Genomic DNA, 23335 nt, shown 5'->3' with positions numbered 1-23335 from the left:
AGGGGGGGTACCACCACCACCACCAGGGTCTAGACTCCATCAGGGGGGGTACCACCACCACAAGGGTCTAGACTCCTTAGGGGGGTACCACCACCACCACCACCACCAGGGTCTAGACTCCATCAGGGGGGATACCACCACCAGGGTCTAGACTCCATCAGGGGGGGTACCACCACCACCACCACCAGGGTCTAGACTCCAACAGGGCGGGTACCACCTCCACCACCAGTGTCTAGTCTCCATCAGGGGGGGTACCACCTCCACCACCAGTGTCTAGTCTCCATCAGGGGGGGTACCACCTCCACCACCAGTGTCTAGTCTCCATCAGGAGGGGTACCACCACCACCACCAGGGTCTAGTCTCCATTAGGGGGGGTACCACCACCACCACCAGGGTCTAGACTCCATCAGGGGGGGTACCACCACCACCACCAGGGTCTAGACTCTATCAGGGGGGGTACCACCACCACCACCAGGGTCTAGTCTCCATCAGGGGGGGTACCACCACCACCACCAGGGTCTAGACTCCATCAGGGGGGGTACCACCACCACCACCAGGGTCTAGACTCTATCAGGGGGGGTACCACCACCACCACCAGGGTCTAGTCTCCATCAGGGGGGGTACCACCACCACCACCACCACCACCACCAGGGTCTAGTCTCCATCAGGGGGGGTACCACCACCACCACCACCACCAGGGTCTAGACTCCATCAGGGGGGGTACCACCACCACCACCAGGGTCTAGACTCTATAGGCCATCAGCCCGGGACAAATCTTTTTTTTTATAGTTGAGCAAAAGTCTTTATTAGTTAGAATAACAACAGTGCGCTGAAACATTTACAACCATGAAAATAAATAATAAATATCGGCCGGCCGATTAATCAGACTCTTTTTGTTTATTGGCTGAGCTGAAGAGGAACTTAAAATCTGACCTGTTAGATAAGTGATCCGCTGCACCACATGGCTTTGCTTCTCTTTACTTTTTAAATAGTAATTATTAAAATAAACTGTTAACACGAGAGGAGTTTCAGCTCACTCATTCAAGCTTTGGGACAATCATGTTACGACAGTTATCTTGTTTTTAACGCATCAAATCGAGCCAGAGGATATTTCTCCAGGCAGAAAGAGAAACACAGAAATGTTCGGCTGCAGCGTCCGACTGATCCATTACGTAACAACATCCAGAAAAGTAACGCGCACATTTACATCCATTCATTATGGATGGTAAGTTTTCATCCGCCGGCCGAGAGAGGACACCGCGGATACCTCCGTCTCCACTCTCTCTTTAAGTCTCTCGCCCTCTCTCTCTCTCCTGGCGGCGTGCAGAGAATTGAAGTGGGAGTGAGAGGGAAACATTAACGGCAGGAGGAGGGCGAGCGAGCGAGGTAGACAAAGAGGGAGAGAGAGAGAGAGAGAGGGAGGGAGGGAGGGAGGCGGCGAGAGCGTGTAAAGGAGGGTGTCTGACAGGGATGGGAGTATTTATAGGTGGAGAGATGAGGAGGTAGAACGACAGGGAGAAGAGACGAGAGAGGGAGAGCGAGAGAAAGGAAAACCAGACACAATAAGAGGAAAAGGAAGACAAAGAGGAGGAGCGGGCGAGAGAGAGACCATGCTGAGGAGGAAGAGGAGCGTGTCGTTCGGAGGCTTTGGATGGTAAGTGTGTGTGTGTGTGTGTGTGTGTGTGTGTGTAAACGGCTGAATGATCTCATCACTCACTTTCGGGGTCTTTGAGTTCATTTCTTGTCCAAGCTTCACTGTAGTGACATCACTGTGACATCACAGCTCCCCCAAATTATGAAATGTTTTGGTCTTGGTTCGTTTACATGCCGTCGTTTAAAACGAGAAGAATTTAAGAGCATTGTAGTGAAAATATGACGTTTTCTGAACGGGGTCTGGTTGACAACTTGTCTCGCTCAGTTGATCGCCAGTGTTTACAAAAAGTCCACAATAACCTGGAGTGAAACATAAAGTCATCACGCTACACCTGAGCCTGTGAAGAACACATTTACATTGTTACTGTGACATCACATCTCGCCAAAATGATTCCAATGATTGAGTGGTTTGTTGACATACAACTCAAAACGAGTTTAATGTCATGTATGAGCTGCACGGTAGTAACATCACGTGACATCACTGTGATGTCAAAGCTCCCAAAAGGTTTTAATCAATTCAGTGAAGATTTTTTTTAAGATGCAGAGGTTCAAGATGAGGAGAAATTAGAGACTTAAAGGCACAGTGTGTAAATCCCACCACCAGGGGGCTCTCAATCAAAACAATAACAAAAGATGATGTTGAGGCTGGCGGGGAGTCGTGGGAGTGATTTTCTCTGCTACTCCCCCACCCACCACCCCAGATGAAAACGTCCTCCGTAGTCAACCAGGTGAAACTGACCTGAGTTAGAGAATATGTTTACAGACGAGCTAATGTATCCGAGTATAATCTACATGACGTTTTTATCACAGAAGCACATACAGCAACAGTACGGCAGCTTTCAGTAGCAGCGGTCTTTGATGTAACATACGGTGTTTCCACGGCAACGATAAACATGTCGTGTCTGCCATGAAGACTCTTTCATGGCGGCCTCCACAACAAGACACGTCCCGTTTCAAATGTGACTTTTTTTTTAGGGTTTGCTTGACGACTTTTCCTGCTGTGTTGCTGTTAATCTGAAGTTTAAAAAAATGTTGTTGGTTGTTGAAGTTTCATCATTGTGCTGCAAAGACAATAACCATTGTTTTATTTTTGTCTGAGCTACATCACTGTGACATTACAGCTCGCCAAAATGATCTCAAAGTTTTTTGACATGCAGTTGTTAAGGAGGAGGAGAAATATTATAAGTAACGTTGTTGAAGGGAAGCTGGGCACCTCTCCAGCAGACTAACCTCCAGACTTTGGTCCGCATCAAGACTTGAACCGGCGACCGTCTGGTTTCCAGCCGAGGTCCCTACAGACCGAGTGACTGCTGCTCAAACAGTCATTTACTGTTTTTATGGCTTGTTGTTGAAAATGTTCTTTGATTCTGAATAAGAAACAAACCGACGGTGAACTCAAACTTTCTTGTAGCCGTAATAAAAAAAAACGACTTTCAAAGGAAAAGTTATTTAAAAGTTTCAAACTTTTTTTAACCGCTAAAATGTCGACCTTATGGTGGCGCCGGTGTCACTGTGATGTGCTCTGATCAGCTGTGTAAATGTGGACTTGCTGTTTCACCATTGTTTCACAGCAAAGCACACGAAAACACAGGTAACCATGGCAACAGCACTACCCTACAAAATGCTAATGTGTTTGACCTGAATTCAGCTGTGGAGGTGTTTTAAATTTTAGATCTCATCTCAATGATTCTGAGAAGTGAGAGCCTCAAACAGGAGCAGAGGTCAGAGGTCACTCCTGTCGATCATTGCTCACATGGTCAGTGATTCGCTTTTAGGTGTGTTTATATTCAGCCGTTTCAACACGAACACTCTTGAGGTGAACCGGAGGCCACGTGGACCCCGTGTTTCTTTAACTGGCTTCCTCATTTTTCAAGTGTCAGTGAACACAACACCAGACCAGTTTGACCCCGTTTACTCTCGGTTTGTGATTAAAGATCTGCAGCACACGTTGACGAATATCAGCAGGATGCATTATGAGCACAGCAGAGGATATTTTTGCTTATAGCTGCAGAGCTCATGCTTCACTTTCCAAAACACTGTGGTACCAGATTTTCAAACTTCTGGTTTAAAGCAATCGAGAGAGAGAGAGAGAGAGAGAGAGAGAGATATATATATATATATATATATATATATATATATATATATATATATATATATACCTGTTTGATACCATGGCAACAAAAAAAGTCCTAGACCCTCAGCAGTCTGTCATTTTGTTTTTTTTCAAGGCATAAATTGTAGACAAACTCCTGCTCACTGTCTTAATTACAGAAATACGTTGGCAATGTGTCCTCAATTCTTTAAATAAGGTTGATTTTAGAGATAGGACAGAGGATAGAGTCAGGGAGAGAGGGGGGGGGGATGGTGCCACAGGTTGGACCCGAACCCAGGCACAGTGTCACAGTGCTTCTCACCCAAGCGGCAACCTCCAGTGTTGTTAGAAAGTGAAGCCGATGATGAAATGTAAAATCCTGCAGTTCCTCGAGTGTCCACTGGAGGCTGGCTGCAGAAGCACAGGAAGTCAAATACACACCCATTCTAAAAAGCCTGTTTTTACAGCAGAGAGCATGTTTACAGCCTGGTTCAAAAAACCAAATAGGTCTGATTAGCTCATGTCTCGATCGACACACACTGTACGGGGGGGGAATGTTTTGATGACTCATCAGTTTTGATTTGATGAAGGATAAGAGTTATTCACAATAAGGCGTGTAGCTGACCTAATTGACAGGCGGGCACGGTGTAACGGTTTGTCAGGAGGTTTAAAGCCCGCCTCAGCTCCAGCTCTCAGTCTGTTGTTAGGTTGACTGAAAGTTAGACTGAGACAGCATTTCCAGCATGGAAACCGCCATCGATGGGACTCCAACGCCCCTTGCAGGAACAGATGGGTGATGTCCCTCAGCCTTCGTCCATGTTTCACCAGAGCTCGCTTAGAAAGGTTGGCGGTGTGTGGATGTTGGCGCCCCCTGTGGACAAAGTCTGCTTTGCATAGTCTCAATTAGAGAGCTGGATTAGGTCATCTTTAACAGTCTGTACTAGTCCAGTTGTACTTTTATCATCAAGGATCAGTGTGATCCGGATCTAACTCTTGAACAATTCTTTTACTGTTCCCTCGGTTTGAAACAGTATAATAGTTTCTTTTTCTCTGGTGGATTCACGTGGCGGCCCTTAAGACGCCTGTTTATTCCGAGGAGACACTTTGATGCTTCAGGTCTTTGAACGTTTGTGATTTTTCAGACGACAGAGAGAATTTAAAGTCGCTGCTCGACTGCCCAGTCGTCCTGCATCACTGTGTGTGTGTGTGTGTGTGTGTGTGTGTGTGTGTGTGTGTGTGTGTGTGTGTGTGTGTGTGTGTGTGTGTGTGTGTGTGTGTGTGTGTGTGTGTGTGTGTGTGTGTGTGTGTGTGTGTGTGTGTGTGTGTGTGTGTGTGTGTGTGTGTGTGTGTGTGTGTGTGTGTGTGTGTGTAAACTCTTACACAAGCCTCCTTTTCAATCATTCACTATTTTCTCTCTTCTCTTAATGGTTTCCTTAATTTATCCCTGTGTCCTTCCATACCTCCTTCTGGCCTTTTATGCATCCTCATCATCCTTTGTATATCCTCAACCTTGATTACTTCTTTACTTCCTTATATCCTTCTCTACATCCTTAATTGCTTCCTCACCCCCTCATTTCCTCCTTTACATCCTTAATTGCTTCCTCACCCCCTCATTTCCTCCTTTACATCCTTAATTGCTTCCTCACCTCCTCATTTCCTTCTCTACATCTTTAATTGCTTCCTCTCCCCCTCATATCCTTCTCTACATCCTTAATTGCTTCCTGATATCCTTCTCTACATCCCTATTTGCTTCCTCACCTCCTCATTTCGTCCTTGACATCCTTAATTGCTTCCTCACCTCCACATTTTCTCCTTGACATCCTAAATTGCTTCCTCACCTTTTCATTTCCTTGTCTACATCTTTAATTACTTCCTCTCCCCCTCATATCCTTCTCTACATACTTAATTGCTTCCTCACCTCCTCATATCCTTCTCTTCATCATCAATTGCTTCCTTAGCTCCTCATTTCCTCCTACAAATCCTAAAATGCTTCCTCGGCTCCTCATTTCCTCCTTTACATCCTTAATTGCTTCCTCACCTGCTCATATCCTTCTCTACATCCTTGTACGCTCCCTCATGTTCTGCCATACGTCCTTACATCCTTCACTCATTCTTTCCTTCTATGAAGTCTTACTGTCTTTTCTCCTTCACCAACTGTTCCTCTTTCCTTACATCCTTATTCCCTTTCACACCATCTCCTCATCCTTCCATACGTCCTTTTCTCTTTGCTGCATCCTTTTCTGTCCACCACTCCATCCTTCCTTCCTTCTTAAGCTACATTTTCTCCTTATGCCTTCTTTCCTTCCTTATATACCATCTAATTTCCTTCCAGTATGTTCTGTCTTTAATGTCTCCTCTTCACTCCCCGGGGCAGTTTCTCTCCATCTGTACCTCCTCCCTCCCTCCTCTTCCTCCTCCCTTGTTTCTCCTCCTCTGTTATGATAAGGAAACAGATGGTTTAGCGTCACAGTTCTCCATCTTCTCAGTGTTTACATCATTCCACTAATAGAGTTGCAGTATTTAATAATGCAGCAGCAGCTTCAGGGCGTCTGCAGCAACACTTTATATTAAACCTCCACTCACCTCCTCCCTTCTCCCCCTCCTCACCTCCTCCACCCTTCTCCCCCTCCTCCCTCCTCCCTCCTTCAGCTCAGAGCTTCATTCCTCGATATGTTGAGACATGAGGACAGAAAAAGTGTCTTATCAGCACTTTTAACATTAATCTCTTAAATTCTTCTGATATTCTTATTCAATTTAATTTGGTTATTAAATATATTTATAAGGAGGTTAAAACAGAGATGAAGACTGTTAAAGGATCAACCAGTAAGATGTGTAGTGAGTGAAATGATAAAGTGACCTTACTATATGATCAGACATTAAGGAAACATGCTATGTTGAAGTGCTGGCTTCTCTGACAACAATGCAGCAGCCAGTATGTCCTCCTTCTAACTTTAGATTCTGGTCCTGAATGCTCTGGATTTGTTTGGACCAGAGTAGGTAGGCGGTTTGAAGGCACCCCCACACGGCCGTTTTGGACGCCCCTCAGTTTGCCAGATATGAGAGCAGTTATCAGGTCAACAGGTGTTGCAGTGATGGAAGCGGGCAAGAGAAGTGGTTCAGATAGAAGTGATTGTACCCGACCTAAAAAGCCTCTGCATGTTTCTAATAAGCTCCACGAGCAGAAACGTGCTCAAACTAGAATCAATATTGGAGATGCTTTTGAAAAATGGAGAGAGGTTAGAACACAGAAAGGTTTACAGACTGATGCAGAGCTGGATAAACACTGAAGCTTCAGTGTTCACCACATGGCAACCTGTGTGAGCATCAACTCTAGAGAGGAGGGGGGAGACAGCTCTCTACAATGTTTAGAATTTGGACTGCAGAGTGAGTCAGAGTTACATATTGCTCCTTTATAGACAAAGTCAGTCGCTGTCTCCTTCAAAATAAAACACAGACTTCTCCTAAGGTGAAGCTGCTCCATCGTCCCTTCTGGGCCTCCATACATGTGTGGTGGTGACTGTGTATGACGGATGTGGCCGTAGCAGCAAAGAAGAGAAAATATAATCAGAGTGAGGAGAAACACCAAGTGGATAAAGCTTGTTGTAAAACGAGGGTGAACCTTGTGTTGTCTTTTACTCGTGGACGTGGAGTTGGTCTACTTGCAGGTGACAAACACCGGCTGTTAGCTTGAGCTAGCGTGCGTTAGTTCGCAGTGTAGCTACAAGCAGTAAACATACACACTACATCCTGCAGTGAGGGTGAGTTTCTGGGGGCGATGAGCCCAGGAGGAGGGGCCCAGTTTGAATGTTTACAAACATTTCTACTGACGTTCGTGATGTTTTAACGACCTCAGAGGACAGTCAGACACACCGAGATGTAGTTTCATTGCTGTCGGCCATCTTGGTTTCGCTCGTGGATTCTGGGAGTATATCTTCAGTCTCCTCCAGCCAACACACCCAGGAGTGTGTGTGTGTGTGTGTGTGTGTGTGTGTGTGTTTCTGTGTGTGTGTGTGTGTGTGTGTTTTTCTGTCTGTCTGTGTGTGTGTGTTTCTGTGTGTGTGTGTGTGTGTGTGTTTTTCTGTCTGTCTGTGTGTGTGTGTGTGTGTGTGTGTGTGTGTGTGTGTGTGTGTGTGTGTGTGTGTGTGTGTGTGTGTGTGTGTGTGTGTGTGTGTGTGTGTAAATGTGTTATTTATGACCAGAGGGAGTTGAGTTTTTACAGAGTCATCATACAGACAAGCTTTTAGCTCGATGGTCGATCACTCTCTCTCTCTCTCTCTCTCTCTTTTTCCATTTCTACATCACTTTCTCTCCTCCTCCTCCGTCTGTTTCTTTTAAAGTTTCCTTTTCATTCCCATCTCCTTTTCTCCTCTCCGTCTTATATTTCTCCCCCTCTCTCCTCTGCACCTCTCCACTTCTTTCATCCTCGCTCCTCCTCTTGTTTTATCCTCTTGCCCTCTTAAAGTTGTTTCCCTTTTTCTTCTACTCATCTCCTTTTTCAAGTGAGTTAAATATTCAACCTCACTTTGTTCTCTGAACTTCTGAATCCTCGTCGTGTTATTCTGCTCCGACATGGTGAGAAACATCCACGCTGGTGACGCTGTGTAAGCGTCGCTGCGACTGCTCTTCTCTGTATTCAATGGCAGCTTGCATACTGCCACCTACCGTGTCAGAATTTGTAGGCTTTTATAATTAAATGAACGCCGTTATTATCGGTTAAAATGTCATTATTGGAATAATGAGAAATTATAAAGATTTCTATATATCGCCCAATAAATGATTTGAACAGATACTCTGTATATCGTGCATCTTTAAAGAGCCCATATTATGCCCTTTTTGGGGTTCGTATATTTAATCTATGTTCCTACCTTTGTACGTTCACAATAGCTAAAGTCTGAAAAAAGCTCTGAGTCAGTCAGCTACTCTCTGTTGAGCCCACACTGTTAGACCCCACGTGAGCCAAGTCTGCTCTGATTGGTCTGCCGATCCACTCTGTTGTTATTGGTCAGTTGCTCAGCACGCGTCTCGGAAATTTCAACATGAGCTGCAGGGCTTGCCACAATGAGCCAATGGGCTTAGATCAGTGATCTCACACTGACAATGACGTCGGACTGACAAATTTTTATTGAGGGGGGATAGAACCGAACATTACATGCAGCTAATGTTACAGCTAACAGGAGGAGGCAGGAGAAGCTGCGTTTCCGCGGACTTTGAATTTTTGCACATAGATGTGCCTAAACATGCACAGGACACTTGGAAAACACACTAAAGGGCATATAAAACCAGAAAAATCATAATATGGGACCTTTAATTGACGCACACGGTGTGTGTTTGTGTGAGACAGAGTGTGTGTACGGTGTGTGAGTGTGTTTGAGATGTAAATGTGTGATTTACTGCTGCAGCACTTTAATAAAAAGGGTTTTTATTGCTGTGAACCTCTGAGATCACACCTACCTCTGTCACGCTCACACACACATACACACACACTAACACACACGCACACACAGACACACACACACAAACACACAGACAGACACCAACACACACACACACCCACAGTAACAAACACACACTAACACAGACACACACTAACACACACGCGGTCACTAAGGTTAATAGAGTATTCAGATGTAAATCTCTTTCTCCTCGCCTCAGTTATGTTTTAATGTTCCTCTTGTTCTAAGAGTGTTTGAGTGCTACATATGTTAACATCTCTCTCTCTCTCTCTCTCTCTCTCTCTCTCTACCTGTGTGTGTGTGTGTGTGTGTGTGTGTGTGTGTGTGTGTGTGTGTGTGTCTGCAGGATTGATAAATCTACAGTCAGCGCTCTGAGAGCTCGGTGAGTAACTCCTCTGATTTTTCTCTTGCTTCACAAACAAAAACACGGCAAACACAGAGCCATAAATAAAAAAAAGTATGACAAACAGTGAGCGAGCTAACAGTCCATGTTTGGTTCTCACAGACTCAGATTAGCTGCTAATTGTTGCTAACATGTAAATAAAATAAAGTTCTAATGTTCTCTGGTTGTAAAAGGTGAAGCTCAGATATGTTGGACGGTCTGAAATAAAGCTCCCAGAGAAACAGATTATTAATCTGATATTTACATGAACTAATCTCCAAAAGGCTCCAACAGCAAAACACAGCCCAGAGGTCAAAGGTCAGGGACTGAATTAGCTGAAGGGGACACCTAGCAGAGCACTAGCAGCTCCCATTTGTCACTCAAAGAGGCCACGCCCCCTAATCCTACATCACTTTAAGCCTTAATATAATGTAAACAGGTGAGTTGTAGAAACATTCAGCCCGTACAGTTGAAGAGAGAAATGAGCCCTAGAGAGGAGCAGGAGACAGACTCTAGTGGACACTGGAGGAACTGCAGCTGTAAAGTTGGACATTTTAACATGGGGCTCTATGGGGACTGACTCACTGCAGGAGACAGAATCTAGTGGACACTGGAGGAACTGCAGCTGTAAAGTTGGACATTTTAACATGGGGCTCTATGGGGACTGACTCACTGCAGGAGACAGACTCTAGTGGACACTGGAGGAACTGCATCCTTTTTGGTACTTCTGAGTTGGCTTAATTTCTCAGCCCTGGAAAGCTGAATGTGTCTTTGACTTTGGGTCAAACACACCGACATCTTAAAGGCAGAATGTGCAACATGTCCCACATGAATATATCAGAAATCAAGTCTATCCTGTATAAATGTCTCTCTGAGTCATGACTGTCTGTCTACAATGAGTCAGAAGCTCGAGTCTCGCTGGCTGTGTTGTTGTCAGAGCCGTGTTTACATGGACAGGACATATATACATAGGCTAAGTCCATTTTTTATTCATTCTGATATTTTAGTTTTCTACATATTGTATGTTTATTTTCAAATCTGACTGGATGATTATTCCACATGATTATGAAAGTAATATTTTAATTAATGACGACAGACCTGCAGGCTCTCCTCCTGTAACCACACACAAGCAGTCTATATGTGCAGGCAGTCACACATTTCTGTTACATGATGGACATGAGGACACACATGTGACTGAGTGTGTGTGTGTGTGTGTGTGTGTGTGTGTGTGTGTGTGTGCGTGCCTGAAGGAAGGTGACCTGTCTCTCTGACGGGATTTTCTGCTTCTTTTTTCCTGCGGCACTTTTTCTTCTGATTCACATTTTATCATGCGTCCATCAAATCTCTCGCTCTACACATCCTTTATGTCGCTCGCCCGCTCTCTCTCCCTCTCTTGGCTGTTCCTCGACGGCCCCCGCTGTTTGTTCGATCACATCACTCACACTTCGGCATCGTGTGTATAAAAAATTAAATTTCCCAACTATTGAATAAAATGTTAAAAGAGCTGTTTTGTTGTTAATCTGGATTTTTGTAATGTTTCTCTCGTGTTCAGATTTAAACAAATTTATTCGGATTCGAACCCTGGCTGCCCACTTAGAGGACTATACCCTCCGTACACTGGGCCACTACCTGCTCCCCCATCTTCAGTTTTTATGTTGGTTGTAATTGTTTACTTCAGTCGGCGTGCATGCTGTGCTCTCATTGATTGTTGCTGTAATATTGTTTCTATTTATCAGCTGTTTGTCAACATGTCTGCACGTGACGACCTTTTATCAGATCGATACTTCATGATCGACGTGATGTATTCTATCTGAACTAACGTCTTTTCATATTATTGAAGGTTATAATTACTAACAGGTGTTTGCATGTTGGTGCAGTGGTTAGCGCTGTCCCCCTCACAGCGAGGAGGTTCCTGGTTCAGATCCCCGTCTGTCAGGAGCCTCTCTGTGTGGAGTCTGCATGTTCTCCCTGTGCATGTGTTGGTTCTCTCCAGGTACTCCGGCTTCCTCCTACAGTCCAAAGACATGCTCGTTAGGTTAACTGGTGACTCTAATTTGCCCGTAGCTCTTTAGCCTTTAGCTCTAACAGTCTTTCTGGCCACTAGAGGGCGATGTCCCTTTAAGGTAAACGGGTCATTTTGTTTATTTTTGGAGCGTCTCATTAGTGTGAACTGCATTCCTCCACTGTGTACAAATTAACACTGTTGCGGCGACGACTCTCTCTCTCCCGCTCCCCCCCTCTCTCTTTCTCTCTTTCTTTCTCTGAGGCGCAATAATCCTGATGGTCCCCGGTGTTATGAGAGAGAGAGCGAGTGAAATGGAGGGAGCGTGTGTGTGTGTGTTTGTGTGTGTGTGTGTGTGTGTGTGTGTGTATAACAGAGAGAGATAGAGAGAGAGAGAGAGAGAGCGAGAGAGAGAGAGAGGAGTGCTGCTGTAGTCTTGTTGAGCGAGATGCTCAGTAACCGACAGCAACGCAACAATGCCGCACGACCACTGGTGAGTCTGGCATGTCCTCTCATCCTCCATCTGTGTGTGTGTTAAATTTCACTGATATTATCGCTGATGCTTTCAGGTGGATGTTTGTGTGTTTTATTATTAGTAAAATATGTTTAGTGACGTGTGTGTGTTAAAGCTGCAGCTCTGACCTTTAATCAGCCTGAACTCTTTTTGTCCTCGGTCAGCAAAATAAAACCTTCAGGTCTATTAATTAATTTTAAGAGGATACATTAAAATACAAAATGTAAAGGTCCAATCAGTGAGGTGTGTAGTGAGTGAAATGATAAAGTGACCTTACTGTATGATCAGACTTTAAGGAAACATGCTATGTTGAAGTGCTGGCTTCTCTGACAACAATGCAGCAGCCAGTATGTCCTCCTTCTAACTTAAGATTCTGGTCCTGAATGCTCCGGATTTGTTTGGACCAGAGAAGGTAGGCGGTTTTAAGGCACCCCCACACGGCCGTTTTGGACGCCCCTCGGTTTGCCAGATATGAGAGCAGTTATCAGGTCAACAGGTGTTGCAGCGATGGAAGCGGGCAAGAGAAGTGGTTCAGATAGAAGTGATTGTACCCGACCTAAAAAGCCTCTGCATGTTTCTAATAAGCTCCACGAGCAGAAACGTGCTCAAACTAGGATCAATATTGGAGATGCTTTTGAAAAATGGAGAGAGGTTAGAACACAGAAAGGTTTACAGACTGATGCAGAGCTGGATAAACACTGAAGCTTCAGTGTTCACCACATGGTGACCTGTGTGAGCATCCACTCTAGAGAGGAGGGGGGAGACAGCTCTCTACAATGTTTAGAATTTAGACTGCAGTACCCATTTTAACCACTAGGTGTCAGAGTTGCATACTGCTCCTTTAAGTAAATAAATAGTGAACAAAGTTGAATCACATTTTAATTTAAAATCATTGTTAGAAAAAGATTTTTAATATTTTGAAACACAGTTAAGATGAGATAAAAAAAAACGAACATCTTTTAAATTCAGATATTTCTGTCGTTTCATTTCTGTATCTCCAGTCAGATCACATTTCCCTAAAAATGCATACCTGTTGTGTGTGTTTGTGTGTTTGTGTGTGTGTGTTTGTGCGTGCGTGCATGCGTCCGTGTGTGTGTGTGTTCAGCTAAAGGCCAGACGCTCCGTCTGTCTAGAAACTGAAGCTGGCAGCGTCTCCTCTCTCTCTCCCCGTGCTGCTGCTGCGGCTCGTGTTGTTGTTTATGATGTTGTTTTTCGCCACTTTGTCTTTTTTATGCCGTTTTTGACAACACTGACTCATTCGCCACCCGGTGTAATTTAATTAAACGCCAAATAACAAGAGGAGCGATCATGTGGCTGCAGAAACGTCCCTGCAGGTGGAGCAGAAACAGAGAGGTCTTTAAACTCAGTGAACATGCAGATTTATCTTTTTAATGTAGACGAACATGTGTGTGTGAGTGTGTGTGTGTGTGTCTGTGTGTGTGTCTGTATTTATTTGTGTGTGTATGTGTACGTGTGTGTTTGTGTGTGTGTGTATGTTGGCGTGTGTGTGTGTGTGTGTGTGTGTCTCTGTGAGTGCCTGTGTGTGTGTGTGTGTGTGTGTGTGTGTGTGTGTGTGTGTGTGTGTGTGTGTGTGTGTCTGTGTGTGTTTATGTGTGTCTGTGTGTGTGTGTGTGCCTGTGTGTGTGTGTTTATGTGTGTGTACGTGTGTCAGCATCAGAAAGTTGCAACAGCAGTCTCAGTAGCGCCCCCTGGAGGCTGCAGTGTTCATTAAATCTACAATAATAAAGTGTTCGTCCCTCAGAGGTCATGAGAGACGAATCGTTTAGATTAAACATCTTCATCCTGCATTCTTTCTGCTGTCCAGCAGGGGGCTGTAAAAAACGGTTCAACATACACACACACAGTCAGATTTGCACACACACACACACACACACACACACACACACACACTGCTCTGTCCCGTCTCTTCTTTGTCACTACCTCTGAAGACGGTACAGAGGGGGGATTACTGCATCCCCTCAATACATGACACTCTCAGATTGAAGGCGAAACATCACAGTGGCGTTAATGTCGTGCCTTAGTCTGAAACTTGTCAGATGATTTATTCACTGTTCATGTGGTCAGTGTATGAAACCTAAAGAGTAGCGTTACATGATTTTAAAGGCTTTATATGCGATTTTTTGATCCAGCAGATGTCGCTCTTAAGCACCAGCATGAAACCAAAACAACTCGTGCTGCATTGTTGTGTTAGCATGCTAATGCTAGCGATCGTTATTATGCTCGTATCTTCACACTGTATGTAAATTTACCTGAAATGAGCGTGATCTAGAAACGCAGTTAAGCAGTGAGTACAGTATGTTATTCTTCTTTTCTCTAGTCCCTCAATTACAACAACTTTTATACATGAGGGGAGGAGTCAGCTGCCATTCCGGCAAAGTCAACAAACTGAAAATATGACTCGGAAAACCTATTGTCGACAGTCATGACTCACAGAGTTATTTTCAGAGGATATACTTGATTTCTATTATATTTAAGTGTGAAAAATCGCATATAAAGTCTTTAAAGAACTTATTCATCAGATACTGGAGTCAGTAAAAACCCTCACTTCAGCTGCTGTCTCTTTAAGGCCCCCCTCCTCACGTGCCCACTCTCTTCAGATTGGTCAGCTCTCTGGAAGCCTTCCAGGGGGTGCAGAACGCTGCAGGGCTGCTATCACAGGTCTGGGAGACGAGAGTCTATGTAAGAGGTTTCAGCGGCTTACATGGAGGCTTGAAGCCGACTTGGGAAATTATTGGTTTCATGTTGGGGAACGTGGGGAGCGTGATTTACAGAACAAGCCGCTTAGCGTCATCTGCAGACTCATTCTGTGATTACTCTACTGCTACTACTAAACATATGTTTACCTCATCGGAGACTCTGCCCACGTTTAGTTTGGTCGTCCAGCAGTGTAACGCTATATGAGAGTTTTAAAATGGCGATCAGCAGAAAAGATCGACTTTGACTACAATTGGAGCAAACTGAAATTAAACCTTCTGTCTGGATTCATAAAGTTTGATCTGCGTCACAGCTGCTATCGTAGCTGTAGACTTCCAGCCCGGTCTCACTGCAGGAACGTTTGTCCTCAAGTTGAGATGTTTCTGTTCATTTTGAATCTTTATCACCTTGAAGGTGTCGATTATTTGCCTTTTGCAGAGACTACCAAAGAACGTTTGGTCACCTGCTGTTTCAAAGGTTGAGAATGAGCAGGTCAGACTCATCAGATTTACTTCTTTTAAATGCTGTCTCATATTTCAGAGTCATCTCGGTGAAATATGCCCCGTCCCCGTCCCTGTCGGGTCTAACAGGAGCATCTGTCACTTCAGATATGTTGAAGCTCAGCTGATGGGGTCCACCGGCCTGCCCCGCTCTAAAATAAAAACTCTCCCCAGACTTTGATCGGTGCTGCCTTTAATCTGTGCTCGTTGTGCGGTCGTCTCTTTGTGAGAGGCTCAATCTGCTGTCTGAACGCTGCGGGGTCGTTTCTGAGAGAGGACACAGAGGACTTGGACTGAGACCGTCGGCTTATCTCTAATTCTGTTTTGAGTTTTGTCAACAGAATCTTTTGAAGCGGCTTGGAATCACTGATGTTGGACATGTTTTTAGGATTGACTCTGTACTTTATACTTTTTAACGAGGAGGCCTTAACGAGCCATGACCTGGACGGTGCGCTGGGACAGATGAAGTGTTTAATAATTTATATAGGCGACGCCCTAACAACGCATGCCCTCCGCCCTAGCTACCGATGTAAAAAAGTAAGAAAACAAATGGATTAAAATAGTAGCAGAGAGAATCACTCCCATAATGAGCATCGACCAAGCAGCAATCTCAACAAAGTGAAGCCGGTGCTGAAGTGTAAAATCCTGCAGTTCCTTGAGTGTCCACTAGAGGCTGTTTACAGAAGCACAGGAAGTCACATACACACCCATTCTAAAAAGCCTGTTTTTACAGCAGAGATGAACATGTTTACAGCCTGGTTCAAAAACCAAATAGGTCTGATTAGCTCATGTCTCGATCGACACACACTGTACGGGGGGTGAATGTTTTGATGACTCATCAGTTTTGATTTGATGAAGGATAAGAGTTATCCTCGACGAGTTTGTTTTTTTGTTAATTGGAAAGATATAATCTCCCCTATAAGAGGTTTGAACAAAACTGGTTATCACTGGATTGGGGTCATTGGGGTCATCAGCGCCAAACAACAAGTGTAAATTACTCTTTCACTTTGGTCAGAATCCGTTCAGTCACAGCTCTGGCTGTGATGTGTTAAGGTGAACAAAGTCGGCAGCTGAGGCATTCAAGACGATTCAGTTAAAGGCTGAAGAAAGAGTACATCTTAAAAGTGCAGAAACATTTTTGAAATTCTGACCCTATAGTGAAACAGAAGAACTGGGAGTGTGCTCGGTAAAGAGCAGATTACATTAGCCTTTACCTGAAATGTTAGCTGAAGTTTTGGTGTCCTGCTGCTGTCACATTTCTTCACGCTGGGGGAACTGGAGGGTTAAATTTAAATGTTAATGAACAGCTTTGATGTTCTCTCCGAGCCCTGCGGGCCTCCTGCTTATAGGCTGGTTAGGAGAGAAATTCATAAATACATTTTTCACGACTACATGCTGCAGAATCACCTGGAGCTGCTCCCAACAAGTTGACAGATGAAACAGGAAAACATGCTCATGGTTCTATATTTCATTTATTGGCAGTAAATGCTTTGTTTCACAGCACCGAGTATCTGTAAGGACAAGCTCTGTTTACAGGGATCAGTCAACAGCTGTAGCTCCTCCTGTCAAGATGTATAACCGTTCATGAATAACTGATCAGAGGAAACAGCAGGTTGCCAAACAATGTAGAGTCCCACGGTTCAGGGATCTTAGACATCCAGCGATACAGCTGAAAGATATCTTTAATGTCCCTGTGCAAGAACAACGAAATACTGTCCGTGCAAACCTGTAGATGCCTGATATTAAACAAATAGTACAGCAGAAGGCTGTGCTTCAGCCTCTCCACAAATGGAGGTCGGTGCTCTCAGAGAATGACCTGAGGCGTTCAAAATAAAATCCAGTGGACGTCTTCTCTCAGACAGGAGCCAAAGAAAGTACTGGAGTGCACAAATCACTTCAGGCAAATTTAAATTAAACTTTGCACCAAAATAAATTTGCCTTAAAGAGGACATATTATCCCCCTTCTCCACCTTTTCAAACAGTCCCTTGTGGTCTAAATGAAACATCCGGGCTGTGCTTTGGTCAAAATATAACATGAATCAAGCACCTTTTTTTTTTTAAACAGAATCTCACGGTGACATCACAAGGAGAGCACATTTGAAATGCGGATGCAGACCACAAACAAAGGACTGGATGAGTTTATTTCACATTTTGTGGGTTGGTAGACACTGAAGTTTCCCAAATATATGTTATATGGGGGGGGGGGGGGGTGTCCACTGAATTGGGCGAAACACCAGTGAAGGGAGGCTCCCACTTGACAACCCCGGTGATGTCCTGGCTCTTGCTGCTAAGATATAGAAGTTCTGGGAATGGGTGTGGAGAGAGCTAGCACTGAGCGGGATGGTGGAGCTTATTGTCCAGCCTTCCTGCTGAGTTGTGGGACTAATCAGACGAAACACCATCAGTCTACAGGGTTGAGTTGTGGGGGCCAAGAGGGTCCATGTGGTTGGTTGGGTAGTATCAGCGTTGTCACACCTGGAACTCTCATCAACACAGCCTGTGTCCGTTGAAGGTGGCGATGCTGTTTCGGTTGCGGTGGCAACTAATAGCCATAGGGTGGATTATGTAACTTATCAGTAGGATAAAGAGGCATGACTGGAGCATGGATGGAGGACGGACATCATGATGTGGGACAGTGTGATGTCAGACAGAAAGGTTGAGCCGGTCGGTGATAATGTCGTGTCCACATGCTGTCCTCTGTGATGACTCTTCTCCTGACAGCCCTGTGTGCAGCTCGGCTGGAGAGAAGCTGTGATTTTATACCTGAATGTGAGCAGGACAAAACAAAAGGAAATGTGCCACATTGAAATCTACAGACTTCTAGCAGCCTGTTGCAACACAGCCCACAGCCTCTGCTAAAGCAATTAGCCAATTACACAGTTATATAATTATAGGATGTTGGGATGGCGCCACTGGCAGCCAGCACAATTACAACGGGGGGCAATGCAGCCCCCTGACACCCCTTTGGACACGTTCCTGGCTGCAAGTTCTTAAACCTTGGAAAGTGTACTCCCCTTTTCAGGAAGTAACTACAAGTTTATATGAAACCCCCAGGACTCTGGTCTCTAAGAGGGAAACATTCCTCCAAAGGGTCTGTGTGTGAAGAACCTTCTAGACTTTAAAAAATAGACTGATGAAGTATTAATTAAAGTGTCTCAAACATGCTCTGATTCTCTAAGAATGAAGCGTCATCGACCGAGCTGCACTCTCACTATGACGGAGCAGCGCTCTCACAACAAAGCTGTGTCAGAGTTATATTTACAGACTTTATTTACAGAGCTTTTTCTTTTGAAGGCATACAGAGGTGGAATTGTTTTCCTGATCTCTGGAAAGTTTGAGCGTCACATCTCTTATAAATACTGCAGCGCAGTTACCGCCAACTCTCAGCAGACGCTCGTTTCGTCACTCTAACTGTGCGTGGCTGTTAGCGCCCCCTGTCTGTGAGTTAGACACTTTTTACAATGAGGCTGATTTACAGAGAAAGAGACGATGAATAATGGATCATTTAAATACAAACAGCAGCGACACAGATAGACGCAGTTTGCTCTGCAGCGCAGTTAGAGGAACATTTAACCCTTTATGGGTGTTTGTGAATCAGACGGCGTCTTTTTGACTCATTTGCAGGTTAAGCGGTTTCAAAAGCAGCAGAATCCTTCAATGTATCAATCCCTGAGATTTCCACATGATGAAACAGCACTTGTTGTTTGTGTTTCCAGCCGGCTCTGATGATGGCGTCGGATTTGCAGTGAAACTCTTCACAGATTTGAACAGTTATAGTGAGCCCTTGTGGAAAAGGGAACCTGTGCCCCCTGTCCTTACATCAACACTACTGTCGTTCATTCGGATTATTTTTACCTAGTTATGGCAAAAAGTTTTTCTGTCAGGAAACACGGAGAAAGGTGGGCTTTATATCTGATCAAAGATCTCAGACACTGATGAGATGCAAAACATTTAGCTGAAGCAGAGAGTCAAAAATTGCTCCAGAAGTTCCTGAAATGACCGACCACAGAGAAGAGGGACTCCTAAAACTCTCCTGCAGGAACTAAAGGTAGATTTTGTTCTTCATATCAAAACACAGATTTAGTTCCTGGGTTCATCCAAAGGTTCTTAGTTCCAGGGGAAGCTGCGTCTGGAGCTTTTTACCATCTTTGTTGTTTTTTATGTTTCAGTTTTTAGTTTCAACCTGAACTTGTCATGAACTTTATGTGACAGGCTCCTGAGGCGTGGTGCATTGTGGGAACTGCCCCGCGGAGAAACATGTTAACATGGGTGTACATGTGTGTGTGTGTGCATTTCTTGGAGATGATTTAATCGGATGTGACGGCTGCGATAATGAACTGGCTGAGAGTCGACTTAAAAGTGAAAGAGAAAGTATACACACACACACACACACACACACACACACACACACACACACACACACACACACACACACACACACACACACACACACACACACACACACACACACACACACACATCATTTAGATATTGATTTATATTGACACTTACACTCAGGAATAAAAATAACTGATTTCTAAATGGCGTTCTGAACTGTCACATTACACAAATATCGATGCAGGAACAACACACGCACACACACACACACACACACACCCCTCACAGATTGACCTTTTCCCTCTCGGCAGGTTCCGTGTCTCTCCTCTCTCTCTCTTCTCGACTTCTTGTCGTCTTTTTCTGACCTTTTCCTTCGCTCCTTGACTCTAAAAGTTCCCTCGGGACTTAAAATCAAACCACTACTTCGGAGAGATTTTGTACTTATGAATAAAATCCTAAAAAACATCTCAGGACGGAGAGCAGGCGCCCTTGTGTTGCTGTGAATTTCTCTGAAAAAAAATTGCAGCAACGAGAGAGCAGAACGACATTCAAAGTGTGAACAGTAAAGATATTTACAGGAAAACGTTGTCCTTATAAGGACCAAAGCCACAAGTCCACCTGGCATTCTGAGCGCCATCTTTTTATTCCCCGTGGTTTAGTCTCCTGCGGATCATGCCCCTTTCTGCTCTGCTCGCTCTCATTGGCTGAAGCAGGTATTTCCTGGTAGGCAACCCGATCTGGATGAGATCATTTCATCATTATCATTTTGATAACAGACGCCATGCAACAGAAACGACTAAAACGCTGTAGTACACATGCCAGGCCTCCTCCCTCTCCCCCTCCTCCTCTTCCTCCCTGTCCCCCTTCTTCTCTTCCTCTTCCTCCTCCTCCTCCTCTTTCTCCTCTTCCTCCTCTTCTTCCTCCTCCTCCTCCTTCTCTTCCTCCTCCTTCTCTTTCTCCTCCTCCTTCTCTTTCTCCTCTTCCTCTTCTTGCTTCCTCTTCCTCCTCCTCTTTTTCCTCCTTCTCTTCCTCCTCCTCCTCTTCCTCCTACTCCTCTTCCTCCTCCTCCTCTTCCTCTTCCTCCTCCTCCTCCTCCTCTGTCCTTTATGAATACAAACTAATTTCAACATTCTGACATTTCCACTGAAAAGAGATAAAAGTGGAACTGCCAGGGGGCCGGCGAGCTCACAGGGAGGGCGATGACCTTGTGTGTGTGTGTGTGTGTGTGTGTGTGTGTGTGTGTGTGTGTGTGTGTGTGTGTGTGTGTGTGTGTGTGTGTGCGCGTGCGTTTGAGGGATGTTGCATAAAACCCTGTGAAAGAAAAACGAGACAAATGGCGAGGAGCGAAACAGCAGGGACACTTTGAGTGTAAATTAAGTTTGTTATACAACATTTTAATACATTATTAGTGTCTCATTATACAGCTTCAAAAACAGATATTTTAATCATGTTGATAAAGTTACGATGAGCATGAAACACAGGGATGTAGTTCTGTGTGCACACGTGCAGAGCCGAAGATAAACCAGGGTCTGTTCAGTAAGAATGAAAATAGATCGACTGAAGACACTGGATCAGGAAATCTCCCGTTAATGTTCTCAAATAGGTTTGCATATTTAAATTGGCTGCAGGTCAGTTATTGTGTTCTTTGACATTGTGACACCTCAGCAGGAGGTCTGACGCCTCAGAACACAAACGCAGCCGATGATGAAGCGGAGACGACGTCGCCCCGCTGAGATCAGAGCGTGAAAGACGCTCAGTGGGAGACAAACATGGAGTCTGAAGGGAGAGTTTGAATTCAGAGAAATGAGCACACGGGTCCTCGAGTGTCTGAGTTACCAGACGACCGTTGAACCTGCTGTAAAGGTCAAGCATGTGCTTTCTGCGCCATGGTGGTATCAAAGAGGTCATGTCAGAGTCTCTAAAGATGAATGAGTTCATCTCCAGTCAAATCTGAGTCATCACTACAAGGAAGACAGTCTCTTTAGTAGAAAGGTGAAAACATGCTTCATAGAAAACTCCCTTCTGCCCAAAGGGTTCAAAAACTTCATTACCCAGAATGCACTTGGCTTGTTGTTGTTCCCTATTCAATAGGCGTGACCAGCCCTTCTCGTGGGTGGTTAAATGTCAATTTAGAGCCGGTTTCCATCAGACAGCGTATGTTTGTTAAAATCACACGGTGAAGTCAAAGTACGAGTCATCGGTACCTAAATCAGAGTCCAGCTCAAACATCCATCTGATCAGCGCTGTGATCTGATTGGATGCTGACCAATCTTCCAGAAGTTGAACCTAAGTTATCTTCATCACTTTGGACACCTGGTCACCATGGTTACCAAGGTGAGCGGGTATTGGGGCCAGACTGGCCTGAGAGAGAAGGAAGCGAATGGTGATTACTGTGCGTGTGTGTGTGTGTGTGCGCATTGTGTGTGTTGAACATGAAATCATCCACAGCTGAGTGTGTGGAGGCTGCTGACAGATTGTAGCCATATCTGTGCAGACGTACTCATCACTGCTGCGTGTGTGTTTGTATCACTGAAATATCAAGACACACACACACAATCACACCTTTTAAATGTGTTTTTATCACTGTGTGATAAAGGTAACCAGGTGAGGGGACGTGGTTTTTCATCTTCTTTCATTTTTATATGAAGATGAATTTTACTAAGAGCGTATCCTGTTTGAGGGAGGGAGAACAGAACCTCGGTAACATGTAACTGAGACAGCTGCTTCCTGTTTAATCAGCTGACTGTAAGCACTAAACCCGATGTGTAAACGAGTTCATCTTCAGGTCTTCCTCATGACGACTCAGTAGGGGGCGCTAGAGACATAACAGTTCCACAAACCAAAAAGAAACCTGAAGTTTTCATCTTTAGATCCGAAGTATTGATTTGTTCCTTTTTTTTATTTTGCAGCAAACAGGAGCAGCTGACCATCTCCAATGTTCCCGTCACAGACTGCCCTCCCTCTCCCCCCCGAACCGCACCCCCCACCATGAAGGTAACAAACACACACACACACACACACAGTTATATCTGGTTGTAGGATGAATACCACACATGTTAGTGTGCATGTTTGTGAGGAGAAACTAAAACTCACAGAGCAGAGAAGTAAACATGTGCTGTTAGGACACGTGTGTAAGGTGTGAAGCTAGACTTTTCTCCTCTGTCACCCATCGGTGGTGGAACGCACTACCAAACTCCATTTGATCTGCAGAATCCCTTTGACCTTTAAAGGCATACTTCACCCGTTGAAACATGAATCTGTATTGACATTGGGTCATATATGTAGTAGAAATGTGAAATAAATTTAAAGGCAGAAAGTGTATTTTTGGCTCATGTGGATGAAAGACACCAACTCCCAGAATGCACAGCACCGCAGGCCCACTAAGGTCCTCTATTTACAGACATATTTACTACAACACATACGGCCGTTTCCTCAACTGATTCAGAGATTTCTTCCTGAAGGAATTGGCATGTTGTCCATAGACAATGACAAACAGTGAGAGCACCGACACTACCAGTCCGCTCCAGCTCGAGCCAGCCCCGACCATTCAAAAATACTACCAGGTTTCTAATGATACAAAGCTTAATGCAAATGCGTGAAGTATCCCTTTAAGAAAACCCCGCTCTTTATACTTACGACGTTCATGGTGATGATGATGAAGAAGACGATCCATTAATATTTAGGAT

General features: G+C 44.6%; 1 protein-coding gene across 4 annotated transcripts in view; it reads left to right on the top strand.

The window, feature by feature from the left end:
- The first annotated feature begins 1463 nt into the window (after positions 1 to 1463).
- The window catches only part of LOC109983555 (rap1 GTPase-activating protein 2), a 32447-nt gene continuing 10575 nt past the window's right edge, over positions 1464 to 23335 (top strand). For 2 of the 4 annotated variants that reach the window (XM_065963060.1, XM_020633318.2), the window contains exons 1-3: positions 1464 to 1654; positions 9545 to 9580; positions 22559 to 22643. In XM_065963060.1, the coding sequence (XP_065819132.1) occupies positions 1611 to 1654; positions 9545 to 9580; positions 22559 to 22643 (165 nt within the window). In that variant the 5' untranslated portion in view covers positions 1464 to 1610. Of the gene's footprint in view, positions 1655 to 9544; positions 9581 to 10555; positions 12076 to 22558; positions 22644 to 23335 lie in introns of those variants that run through there. The other 2 variants (XM_020633319.2, XM_020633320.3) reach the window with 2 other exon arrangements.

The sequence above is a fragment of the Labrus bergylta genome, chromosome 14 (assembly GCF_963930695.1).
Source record: "Labrus bergylta chromosome 14, fLabBer1.1, whole genome shotgun sequence".
NCBI classification, from domain to species: domain Eukaryota; kingdom Metazoa; phylum Chordata; class Actinopteri; order Labriformes; family Labridae; genus Labrus; species Labrus bergylta.
This window is presented reverse-complemented; position numbering and strand designations above follow the sequence as displayed.